We start from the raw sequence: 13888 nt of genomic DNA, 5'->3' as shown, positions 1-13888 counted from the left end.
GTTGATTTGACATTAGAGTAAATACATTAAAATGTGAATTATTAAAATCATAACAATCATAGGTTAGTATTTGCACAGCCGTGTTTTGAATCCTCATCACATGCAAGTTTATTCTGAGTGCTGCAGGGATATAAAATATATATGTACATAACCTTCATACTATAGATATTTATCTAGTATCTCAATATCTATAGACAGTACACCAGGTGGAAAAATTCAGATTACTTTATAAAAGTTATTTCTTTGCTTCACAATGGAAAATTTTAGGCTGTTCTTAGGGGTTTTTTAATCTCTACTTTTTGGAATGTGTGTTTTTATGCAAAGCATGGAAATGGAATGCTGAGGAAAACTCATTAAATCAGATCATTCTCCCTCTAGGGAATTCCAGGTCCTGCTGGTCCCATAGGCCCACCTGGTCCTCCAGGCTTACCTGTAAGTACTGGACAAAGCAATCTTATAAGTTACAGTTAAGCTATGAGTATAACAAAAAGGTACAAATGCTCTAGATTTTTAATCTGTGCTTTTGTCTGCATTTTCTAGGGTCCTCAAGGTCCCAAGGGTAACAAAGGCTCCTCTGTAAGTGCTTCTCCCTTTGACATTTTAATTTTTGAGTGAAGTCCATTAAATTACTTTGTTCTCTACTTATGTTCACTCTTTTTCTAACAGGGACCTGCTGGCCAGAAAGGTGACAGTGGTCTTCCAGGGCCTCCTGGACCTCCGGTAAGTGCATGTTAACAAGAATGATGTTCTGATAACTTACATCTGGAGACTGGCGGTGATTTGTTTGCAACTATAAAATGGATGAAAACTGTGTACTGTCCAAGGTTCTGATTTTATAACAAAATGTAACTATGTCAGTTAAGTAATAAAGTCTACATGCCAAGACCTATGAACTGATTTGACTCTTTAAATAGAGGAAACCTTAATTATATATTATAATAATCTTTATTTTTTATCAAAAGAATCATGATTTTTATCATATTTTAATGAATCCAATTAATTGTATGCCACAAAGATACATTTACCTGACTTTAGGAATAAAAAGAAAAGTTCAGATGCTGGGCATTGTTTTTCTGTATCATGTAATGATAGTAATAGAAACAAAAATAATAACTACCATTTATAAGTACTTATATTAACCAGACTTAAACACTACTAAAAGGTAGAATTACAATATATAAGTATATGAAAGAATACTTAATCTTCTTTCTTGAGTTAAAATGTTTCCAATTACATGTTTACTAGTTTTCTAAGATTACCCTGACAGCATACCAGAAGACTGAGTGGCTATAAAAACAGAATGTATTATCTCACAGTTCTGGAGGGTAGACGTCCTAATCAAGGGGTCAATAGGGTTGTTTTCTTCTGAGGGCCCTGAGGAAGGATCTGTTCTGAATCTCCTTTATATTGTCTTCCCTCTGTGTTCAAATGTTCCATCTTTATAATAATGTCAGACATGTTGGATTAGGGTCCAACCTAATGACCTCATCTTAACTCCTGCATCTCCCATGACCCTATTTGAAAATAAGATCAAATTTCTGAGGTGTTAAGAGTTATAAATTCAACATAGAAGTTATTCCAATGTTCACTTTAACCCATAACAATGTGGATTAAATATTTGGTGTGGTTCTACTTTTACATAAACATAAATTGAAGTCTGATTGCTTTTAAGTGTTAATTTATAAAGATATAAGTAATACATATTGAAGCACACTAATATTCTGTTTCAGAATATAAATGTTTGAGAAATGTAATACATTTTATTAGATAGTGTAAGAGCTTTAAAATGTTGCTCTAATCTGTCGAGATATTTTTCGGGGGTTGGGGGGTGGTGGGTACTAGAGATTGAGGGGGGGCACTTAACTACTCAGCTACATCCCCAACCCATTTTTTATTTTTTGTTTTGAGACAGGGTCTTGCTAAGTTGCTTAGGGCCTCACTAAATTGCTGAGTCTAGCCTAAAACTTGCAATCCTCCTGTCTCAGGCTTCTAATTTGCTGGGATTACCGGTGTGAGCCACTGCGTCCAGCTGAGACTTTAAAATATAGTTCTAGAAATAGTGTGTCAATGAGGACTACTCAGAAAATCAGAGAGTAACATATATAACATGTTAACAGAAAACTATGCTACAATATGTAGATAAAGTGCCAGAAATCTGACTTGTGCACCTACCTCCATATTTCCACCAGATAATTTTTAAAAGAAATTACAAAATTTACATATATACATATATATGTGTATTTATTCATATGATTTTTTTCATATATCATTTTGCAACTATAGAAAAGCTAAACCAACTATAATTTCTTATAAGCTTGAAGAATATTTTTTACTTTATGGAACACTCACATATTTTATACCCACTTTGTCTTCTTTACAGGGTCCACCTGGTGAAGTCATTCAGCCTTTACCAATCTTGTCATCCAAAAAAATGAGAAGACATACTGAAAGCATGCAAGCAGATATAGGCGATAATATTCTTGATTACTCCGATGGAATGGAGGAAATATTTGGTTCCCTCAATTCCCTAAAGCAAGACATTGAGCATATGAAGTTTCCAATGGGTACTCAGACCAATCCCGCCCGAACTTGCAAAGACCTGCAACTCAGCCACCCTGACTTCCCAGATGGTATGTTAATAATACATGACAAAACAAATGTACTGAGTTGCTAAGTTACTGAAGTGCATTGTGAGCTCGTTAATTCTAATTAAATGTTTAATATACTCTCTAAATAAAACTAGAGCAAAGAATTATTAATTCTACTCTTGTAGACAGAAAAAGTCATTTACATTGTGTAATTCAAGGTCTTCTTTGGAAAATCCTTGTCTGTTAAATAAGGTTTTCATTGAACTGTGACAAGATGATTTTTGGATAATGATTGCTCACACAAATGCACTTTGCCTTATAAATAACTCAGAATGGGTATTATGTATGCATCCATATGTGCATATCACCATACAATTGTTACTAACTTACTCATTTACTTTATATTAATATGATTAATATAGTACATTAAGACAATCACATTAATATTAATTAATATTTGCATGAATTTGATCAAGTACTTTACACTAACATGGATAATCTGAATATGATTAAATAGCATAACATGAACATTTGATCTATCAGTTTAGCAAAATTTGATGAACAGAATATTTAAGGATTGGGATAATTTGCAACAAAAATTTTTCTTTCATTGATCCACAATTATCTAGTAGAACTGTTCATATTTTGCTTAATAATTATAATCAGGATACTTTCTTTTGCCTAGAGCTTGGAAAAACCTATACATATCTATTTTTCTGAGAAGGAAAAGTTCAGCTATGCTTAGATAGTTGATTAAAGTCATAATTACTTAACTAACAAGGGGGTAGATATTTATGATTAATAAATCTTCTCATGGATACTGAAATACCTTACCTCCCTTTACTTCTAAGAAAATATTGTTTTGCACTATCATCAAAAAATGAATTTTATAAATTAGATCTAAATAACACAGTGAAGATAGGAAAGTCTAAATTAATTCATATATAGCCACTATAAAGGAAAAATATCATAAAATATTACTTTCTTATGCATAGCCAATTAAAACTAAAACACAGCTAGTAGTTAAGGATTCTGTGCAAATTGATAATTCAGGGTCTTCCAATTTGTGTTTATTTAAATGAAAAATACACGTTTAGATCTGTGATTTATAAAGAGATTCTTACTTATAACTGGCATTATATACACAAAGGATTTAAATAATTTGGCTTGAGCCTGTGCTAGAAAATTTTTCTTTCTATTCACAAATTAAAATATACTTGACCAATCAACGAATTTCCACTGAAGTTTTTATGACATTTAAATGGGAATACAGAGAATACAGCTACATAATATACATGATTCTTATACTTTAGATCTCAATGAATAAGGTAATCATACAAAATTGAAAATTAAATGCAAAAGATAGCAGCATGTACTGAATTTGAAAGCACATATGATTTAGAACCAGAGAATTTTAAAAAGTATTATAAACTTTAAGAGTGGTAATCCCACTGTGGGCTGTAGTTTCCAATAATTTCTCCATGATAACTAGCTTCATTACTTCTTAAGCGTGACATCAAAATAAGATTAATTAATTAATTCTTGAATAATGCCAGGTGCTGTTTTTCATACACACATTCATAGATGAACAGAAAAAATAATGTTCTTGATCTATTTATTATCTAAGGGTAGAGATAGAAAAACCAAAAATATTAGTAATAGCATATTATGGACAGTTATATGAAAAGTGGGTATTTATTTATGTAGGGGATGAATCCATCTTGTATAAACTCAATATTAATATTGTGGATATGACATTTAAGCTGAAACTTTAATATAGACAGTCACACTAAGAATCAAAAGAATATTCCAGGCAGAAGATGCAGCACATTTGCAAAGCTTTGAAGAGAAGATTTTGATGTTTTCATGAAATTAAAAGAAGGCGATTGTAGCTGAACAATAGTGAGCAAACTGAAAAATGATTTAAAGTGTTTTTGAAAGAAAGTAAAATGAATTCAAGAGAGCTGGTTAAGAAGCTCTGGAACTACTCTGGACAAGAGGTGACGGAGGCCTCATTTAGAGATATGGCAGTAGAAATGATATATGGGTAAATTGGAGATAAATTGAACATAGTATCTACAGGATATTGATCCATTTATTAAACAAAGGTATCTGAATAATTAAGCTATTAACATTATTTGAAAGACTATTTAATAAAAATGTTAATTCCATAAAGCAAAATAAAATTTTTCCCATATAATCCAAACAATATATTCTTTAAAAACATTAAAATATCAAAGACAGCATAGTTAGCTCTGTTGATAAAATCTTAGATATGATTTTTGTTCTCTTGTATATTTTTCCTGAGAATTTCAATTTGTTTCAGATATGTATATATTAGTAGTGTAATTGTAAAAAGTGTGAATGTTTTTGTTACCTGATAAACAGTAGAAGCTATTAACTATTAGAGTACTTCCACTGTTTTCATATAGTAGAAGATAAACATTGAATGAATTTGGAGTTTTGAGAGTTCCAGTACTAAGCTAAGCTACCAGAGCTTTTAAAATTATAAGTTCAAAACTGTTGTATTCACATAATTCAAATTCACGTTTAAAATTAAGTTTAGAGCATGATGTGATAGGAAGAAAGCAAAGTAATTGTCACATGTTTATCAATTTTGTCTCCTAATAATTCTTGTTAACAAAAACCATTCTGTCAGTCATTCAAAGAATAACTTTATGTAACTCCTAATCTTGACCATCTTTACTCACATAATGCCAAAATATTAATCATGATTATTCACATGACAAAATTTGTTTGACCACATTGCATTAATGGCATTAATAGCAGGTCACATTTAAATATATAATGCAGTTCTCCTTCTTAGGATCAACATTTACTACAAGAAGTTGTTGTGTAAAATAAGGTGAAGGTATGATTTCTGTGGCTAAATAGGTACTCCATTGTTACAGATGAATAAATTAGGTCAAAATGGATTGTTACACTCATATTTCTAAAACAAAGTACTACATAGTAGATTTGGGTTCAACTAGATCTGATTCCATTATACATGTAATTTATTACACATGGATTCACAGGATGTTATTATTTGAAGAGGTAACAGATTAATACCTAAAAGTGATTGGTATGACAAGACCAAAAAAAATATTTCAGATATGGTTCCTTTACAAAGAGTTGAGGCAAAAAAGAAAAGGTCACTCCAGCTAATCAAATATATACCCTAATATGCCTAAAAGCATAAAAGTAACAAGATCTATGAATATTGACTTTCCTTATTTCTCTTTTTAATAAAATTTGATTCTCATGCATTTGATATTATTGTCAATGAACTTGTGTATGACCTGCTTTTTCCTACTTTCTAGGTGAATATTGGATTGATCCTAACCAAGGTTGCTCAGGAGATTCCTTCAAAGTTTATTGCAATTTCACATCTGGCGGTGAGACTTGCCTTTATCCAGACAAAAAATCTGAGGGAGTAAGTACCAATCTGTTTTGGTGGCGAATGTTGACAGTTCCTGCCATGTTTTTGCAATATTGAACTAAACAGGAAAATTATACTGTCATATTTTCATTTATCTGCTTTTCTTACAGGGTAATTAGAGCATTTCATTTGCATAAACATGAATAAGGCACCCAAGTGATGCATAGAGTTAACAAATACTTCTTTTCTTTATTTTTTGCCCAGATGTATTCTTTAGGCACCTGCTTGCTCTCTAAAATTCTATGGTTTTTCCATGACACATCACAGCTGACTCTCAACTTTTAGTACATATATAGTGTTATTCTGCCCAATTATCACATGGTAACACTCACAGCTGCATAATATACTCAAAATGAAAAATTTCATAAAGAATTTTTCTTTTACATAAAATAAGAGCATTCTGTACACTTACATGTTTTAGATGTTTAGTCCCTTCACACACACTCCATGCTTTTCACCTAATAGTATCGATATACTTGAGTTACATCTTTAAAGCTACATGCAGATCATTAACAGAATCAGAGATTTTCATCAGCATAAGTGCATTTTCCAAACAATTTCTTTAGAAAATGGCACAGACTCCTAGAGGTAAAGGAACTCCATAAGACAAAGCAAATAATTTTATTTGTGATCGATCTTTTTTAGGAGAATATTTAAGTTGGTAACATCAGAATGATATAGTAGGGTCAGGAGACAAAGCAACTTCTATCATAATACATCTCCTCCAACCCCCAAAATAATCCATGGCAAAGGAAAATGCAGCCCCTCACACCGATTATTCAGATTTCCTAAGATAAAGCCTTATAAACTCATAATTTACTGATCTTTACTTAATAATAAATGCAGATCTACAAGGGATTCTTTATATTCCTAGAAGAAATGATCAGTCATACTTTCTACCAATGACTTTTCTGGGACATCTCACCCTTAGTTACTGGAGAAATGTTTTCAGAATGCTTCCTTTGATACACAGTGCTGTTCCTTGTCTTTTGGGGTTGATGCTGGCTGGCATTTGGAGGATTTCTTTTGTGAGCGATTACCTGAGAGTTCTAATGATGTCCCCTACAGCTCTTAGTCTGCCTTTACCAAGTTATCTCTCCCCATTTATTTTTAAACCACTGAAGAGATCATGAAGAAAATGATTCAATATTCATTACATGCAGTTCATAAGATCTATCTCAAATGTTGCTCTTTATCTCATTTTATGTATATTTCAAAAGCTCTTTAGCTTCTTAATCTTACTAAAATTTACCCATATAGACAAAAAAATTATCATTTATAATATTTGCCTAACTTTTAATTTTCCTGTTCATTTACAATAGGTAAGACTTTCATCATGGCCAAAGGAGAAACCAGGAAGTTGGTTTAGTGAATTTAAGAGAGGAAAATTGGTATGTTATTACCTCAGCATGAAATGGTTTATTTCAAATTCCATTAAGCCGAGCTCAAATTATATAGCTCATGTGTTCTCCAATTTGTTCCACCTAGCATCTCTTAGACCACTATGGTATCCTAAAGCAATTAATTTGTTTTTGTATCAAAATAGATGGAAGTACTAAATTTCAGGTTCAAGACAAAGTCATTATAAAATGAATTTTGCTAAAAATATCAGCAAAAGTATTTAATATCCATTTAATATCTTTGACTATCACTATTTCATTTCCTATTTGCTTGATCCCTAGTTTATTCTTTGGTTTTCATTTCATGAAGAACTTGTAGCATGTACAATTATTTTTTCTGATTGTTACCTTTGGGAATATAGTGAACAAACCTACCTTTTATTTGTATTGTAAGCCAAATTTACATATGTCCATACAATTACCAGTTTCCCTTAAAAATTTTGTAAAGATATTTTAAGATTGTATGTTAGACTAAATTCATATTAAAAGCTATTTAAAATATGTGTTTAAATTACTTTAATTAGGAGTTAACCAAATTTAAGTGTTTCCCCACTTATCCAAATAATTATTCAATCAATTAATATTTTTTTAAAATGCTATTATTTTCCACTGATGAAAATTTGTACATTTATCATTACTATATAAACATAGATATTAATGACTTACAATTTCCTAGTTTAGTATTCAGGTTAGATATTATGCACCCATGCTACATTCTTGTTTGTGTATGAGTGTAAAATATACACAAGTAGAACCCTATGTGTGTTTGTTTTGTGAAGTTTTATTTTCCTTAGAGTTCATTGCCAAAGTAAATTTTTCCCCTAAACTCACGAGGCTCCTCAATATCTCTCTGTTAATCAGTAAGGAATAGATAAAGTTTTTATAAGAAGAAAAGTCAGATCAGTGCTTTTGTATTGCCTTCGTGTATAAATCACAGTGAATTTGTAATTTTTTTTAAATTTAGGTTTATACATTTCTCTTAAGCTAAGTGATCTCCATTATGCCCAACAAAAATTTTGTGAAGATGACATAAGACAAGTCTTAATAATTTACATTTAAAATTATTTTCCTGCTATAAATACAAAATAGTATTGACTCAACAATTATTAACTCCTATTGTCTCTGCCATTAAGCTGGGTGCTGGTGATAAAACAGTGAAAAAAAAACATATATATAAAATCTGAGAATGGACTGAAACTCTGCTTTGAAAATTAGAAGACCAAAACACCTTGGAAGACTATGGCCCCAAAATAAAAAGTACAGGATCATGATCAAAGAACAAAACCAGTTAACCTTTCCATCACACTGAGATTCCTTGGTTTTCATTGTCTCATTATTTTACAATTAAAAAAAAAGATATGAAATATAGTGAAGTATTTCCTCAAAGCAGAATCATTTTTTTTTCTGGCAGTGCTTACTGATTAGGAAACAATGGACATTGTGATTTTGTCAAAGATAAGCAGTGGTTAGAGTAAGTGAGTTGGAGATAGAGACCTGAGTTCATAAAATCCTGTCTCTGGGTCTTGTAACCCTCAATTCACACTTTTTCTCAGTGGGTTACAAAAGGGCTGTCGATTCATCTACATCCTTCCTGCATCAAAGTTCACTGTCAACAGTGATTTATTTTTTCATAGCATAAAAGAGAAAAAGAGTCTTTATGTGTCTTTTTATTCTTTTATTCCCAGCTTTCATATTTAGATGTTGAAGGCAATACCATTAACATGGTGCAAATGACATTCCTGAAACTTCTCACTGCCTCTGCTCGGCAAAATTTCACCTATAACTGTCATCAGTCGGCTGCCTGGTATGATGTGTCATCAGGAAGTTATGACAAAGCACTTCGGTTCCTGGGATCAAATGATGAGGAGATGTCCTATGATAACAACCCTTACATCAAAGCACTGCATGATGGCTGTGCGGTGAGTGAAATCTCTGCTTGTCTTCTTCACAGATGAGAGGCAGCCTCTAACAGCCTCACTTTAGTTCTAAGCCAGATTTCTCTCAATGGCTGTCAGTTATTAATAAGATTTGATGCTTAACATTGACATATTAAAATACAGAGTTTTCAAAACCACTAATGTTCACACACAGATATACACACATGCAGACACTCTGAAATACACAAAGATACATTTTTGAAGATATAACAGAAGGTAATCTTAGATAGATGCTTTTTAATTGTCACTGTGTTAGCAGCAATTTAGGAAGCTACTATCATTTTTGTTATCTTTATCCTCTGGAACCAATGTTCATGCACATGGGAATTCCATATAATAGCAATTTGCTTTGACTAAGTGTTGATGACTGAAGAGATAGCACAATTGCAAAATAAGAGCACCTATGATTTCAACAGAATGAGTGGGGTACAAGTAGAACAAGAAAGAGAACACAAAGCAGGTTATAGATGCACAAGTCCTGGAAAGCATTCTAAATAGTAGTATATTATTAATATTTATAAAAATTAATATATGGTAGTAGAAATGTTTCAACTTCTGTTATGATTTTATACTGTATTTGACAAGAGAATTTGACAATCTATATCTTAATTATAAGTAAAATAATAAGGATGCATTACTTATATTATGGGATCTAGTACCAGCATCAATTTTTATATTAAATTTTATTTATCAACTTAATTAGTTTTAAATGTGCAGTATGTTGGATGATCATAGTTGAGTTGCTACAATTAAATATTAAGCATATTTTTTAATATTCAAAATTTAAAACTGAATGTGATTCTCCACTCATAATAGCAAAAAGTTATCACATAATTATTGGCAAATTTGGGATTTATTCTCTTCTTTCTTATCTTCTAGCCTCCTATCAGAAGCTTAGGAAAATAACATGTGTTTTAGCAATATTAAATTATCATGTAATTTTTAATTTATGCTTAATTTTACAGTCCAGAAAAGGCTATGAAAAGACTGTAATTGAAATCAACACACCGAAAATCGATCAAGTACCTATCATTGATGTAATGATCAATGACTTTGGTGATCAGAATCAAAAATTTGGATTTGAAGTTGGTCCAGTTTGCTTTCTTGGCTAAGATTAAGATGAAGAACCTATGAAACCAACAGAAAATATACCTTGGTGCCAGCAATCCATTTCATGCCAAATGCAAGTTTTGAATAAGGATGGTATAGAGTACAAATTGCTACGTATACTTGTACCATTTAGGAAATACTGATGCCCTTGAGAGGGCAGAATCATGTGAAAAGAGCTTTGAAAATCATAAAGAAATAATGTAGTGTGGCTGAGATGGAAACAGGGCTGATTCTTAATTCTCGACCCTCATCTCTCCTTTTCCTATTTGGATTTCTTTGGTGCTGAAAAAAAAGAAAAGACAGAAAAATATATATTCATAAAAAAATATGGTGCTCATTCCCATCCATCAAGGATATGCTAAAACAATGTGTTTAATAAATTGTAATTATTTTATGTACAGTTCCATACTGTTATCTATATGTCCATTTCCAAAACTTGCACGTGTCTCAGAATCCCATCTGACTCTAATTTTATGACAATTGCGGAACTATGATGGCAATAAATATATGTATTACAAAAAATAAAGTTGCAATTTCTGATGTCTCTATTTCCCTTTCTTTGATTAATAATAAAATGCCTTTGTATATATTGATGTTGAAGAGTTCAATTATTTGATGTCGCTGACAAATTTATCAGAGGGCAAAACCTGGAAGACTTTTGGGAGCACACTCCAATCAACTCTCTGCCGACAGTAACTTTAATGAATTTCTGCCAAAAATATCATGCATTTGGATGTTTTACTCAATGCTATACCTCAAACTATTTCTTCTCAGAATCCAGGATTTCACAGGATACTTGTATATATGGAAAACAAGCAAGTTTATATTTTTGAACAGGGAAATATGTATGAGAAATATTTTAACAAATTGATGCCTCCATCAAGCAAACAATCTTATGTACATTTTTTTCTCTATCTCATTGTTTCGGTGTGCTTCAAAAAAGCAGGTTTAAAGATGGAAACTAAGCAATTATTTATGAATTTGTGCAATGTTAGATTTTTAATCAGTCAACTTCTTAAATTTGATTCCAAGTTGCATATTATAAAAGTATCAAATATTATTTTACCTGCCCAACTGATACCATTTCTTAACTTTCAAGACATCATCCATCATTTGACCAACCTGATAGCTAAATAATACATGGGTGGACTGTTTTAAGCCATACTTACTCAAGACAATTGGAACATAATTTTCACTAAGGTATTTTCTTTCAGGTAGCTTGAAACAGCAATAAAATTTTAAAAATTACAAACTGAACTTTGTATCTATTTTTAAGTAATATATGTAAGACTTGAAAATAAATGTTTTATTATTTCTTATATGAAGTGTAAAATTAATTGATACCAGATTCCACTGGAACATTTTCAACTGATAATTTATCATGAAAGAACATACCTGTAATATTGAAATTAAAACGTGAACATTTGTCATTCAGAATTTATTTTATTTTTGAAATTAAGTTTGTAAATGTCCTTTCAAGAAGGGAGTTTTGAATCGCATAAATAAACTCAAGTCTTGTCTACCTGGATTGGTCATTCTCTTTTTTAAATAGGTTCCAAATTATTCTGGTTTGTAGAACAGGCTTTTCGTTCTCTTTCTTGACCATCCAGATTAGAATACTTTTGCACTTTTGAATAAGCATATTAACCTTCAGAGACAAGTGATTTAAGTATTGTAAAATACTAAACACTACACAAAATACTTTAATACTATACTCAAGATAGATTGTACTTAAAATTTCAAACTTTTTTCTTGTAATTAAACATTTTACAAAGCCTCAAAAATGCCTTTTCATTCAGCATTATAAATGCCTCCCAAACATTTAATTTGAAATAGTCTCTAATTCATACATAAATTATTTATTTTGTAGGAGGAGCCTATACAGCAAACACTGAAAGCATAGCAACAATAGAATATTTTGCAGATTAACTTGTATCAGAGATGCATTCTTATTTGTCTATTTAAGCAAAAGAGCCTTAAGTTTGGCACCAACAGAGAATGAATAGATAACTGAATGTTTTATGCTTTTCTGTTCTTTTTATGTATGGATCTGATCCTCTGCATAACGTCAGATTTTCTTTCTCTCCCCTATGATTGATTTAATCTGGACAAAAGAAAGTTCAGTTGAATAGAAAAGCACATTAGATGACATTTTAGAAGTAGCTTAGCCTGCTTAAGTTATTCATGTGAAAAATACAGAGAATGATATTAACCTTACAGGCAGAGGTGGGTCATGGACCTGATTCAAATAAAATTTGGTATAAATTTAAGAAAAATATTAAAAATACAAAATATAGACATGAATGAACCAATATTACAACAAACTATAATCTTTTAAAACTGACCCATAACAAACAATATTGGGAAAACAACATTATCAGCTTTCTGATCTACTGATGTGGTAATTGTATCTTATATTTTTGGCTGCAATCTCTTTGCCCCTTCACAGGAGAATTTTATAATTTAATTTCTAAAATAAATTTGTCTAACATGTTAGACCAAAATAATTTTTATTAGTAATAGTTTTGCAATATTTTAGTTTCACATCTTGTTATTGGGAAGTGTTATAAAAGATCATTTCAAGATTTATGTAAAGCTCTGTCTTTCATATATGCACTATAAAACTCATGAAAGTTAGCCAGACCAGATTCTGATTCTATACATTTTAAAGTTTGTCTTGCCTCTGCTGATAATTAAATTCATCTTTTGTATACCAAAAGGCATGCATGCCATGGCACAAACTTTGCCTTCATATCATTTTGGTTATCACGACATGTTACGATTACTCTAGAAAACTATTCCTACACTAGGATTGCAGGCATTGCTTATACATAAAATCAACTGCAAGCCAAATTATTATACCCCATATATTACATGAACCCCAAATAAACAAATCCCTTTTTGAATTACCTCCTCACGATTTCCTTCCACACTATCCAATATAAGGCAGGTTAGCAAAGAGAAGTTGGGGTAAAGAGGCAATGTTCTTAATCAATCATGGTCAAAGTATTTGATATTGGCAAATGTTACCAATTATATGATCATTTGAGCATATTTTTAGGAGGTTTTTCAATGTCTGAAATGGTGCCCAAGCATGAGAATTATACTGAAGCTTGGGTTTTGTTGATTTCATATTAATCTGCATGCTGGATAATTACAAAACATGAGTTAATTAAGGGCCTTGTTCTTATAAGAGATAAATAGTGGCTGCTACTGCTCTAGATTTCTTATAGCTACTATTATCACCACAGTATAAGATCCTTTCTAAGATGTAGCTAATAACACAAGTGCAGCCCACTTCACAGAACTATTATAATGATCTAATGTTTGTAAAGTAAAACCTATACAAATTGCATGAACACAGAGGCCCAAATTTTCACACCCTCATACAATCTTCACAAAGAATTAACA

At 31.3% G+C, this 13888-nt stretch overlaps 1 protein-coding gene across 3 annotated transcripts in view; it reads left to right on the top strand.

Moving 5' to 3' along the window:
- Positions 1 to 10479, top strand: part of Col11a1 (collagen type XI alpha 1 chain) — a 210341-nt gene extending 199862 nt beyond the window's left edge. For all 3 annotated transcript variants that reach the window (XM_027943110.2, XM_027943108.2, XM_027943109.2), the window contains 8 exons: positions 379 to 432; positions 541 to 576; positions 667 to 720; positions 2381 to 2630; positions 5912 to 6024; positions 7353 to 7421; positions 9116 to 9349; positions 10333 to 10479. In XM_027943110.2, coding sequence (XP_027798911.1) covers positions 379 to 432; positions 541 to 576; positions 667 to 720; positions 2381 to 2630; positions 5912 to 6024; positions 7353 to 7421; positions 9116 to 9349; positions 10333 to 10479 — 957 coding nt within the window. The remainder of the gene's footprint in view (positions 1 to 378; positions 433 to 540; positions 577 to 666; positions 721 to 2380; positions 2631 to 5911; positions 6025 to 7352; positions 7422 to 9115; positions 9350 to 10332) is intronic.
- Positions 10480 to 13888: the final 3409 nt, after the last annotated feature.

Source organism: Marmota flaviventris, chromosome 10 (assembly GCF_047511675.1).
Source record: "Marmota flaviventris isolate mMarFla1 chromosome 10, mMarFla1.hap1, whole genome shotgun sequence".
Taxonomy (NCBI): domain Eukaryota; kingdom Metazoa; phylum Chordata; class Mammalia; order Rodentia; family Sciuridae; genus Marmota; species Marmota flaviventris.
Note: the sequence above shows the minus strand (reverse complement) of the source record. Positions and strands in the feature narration are given on the sequence as shown.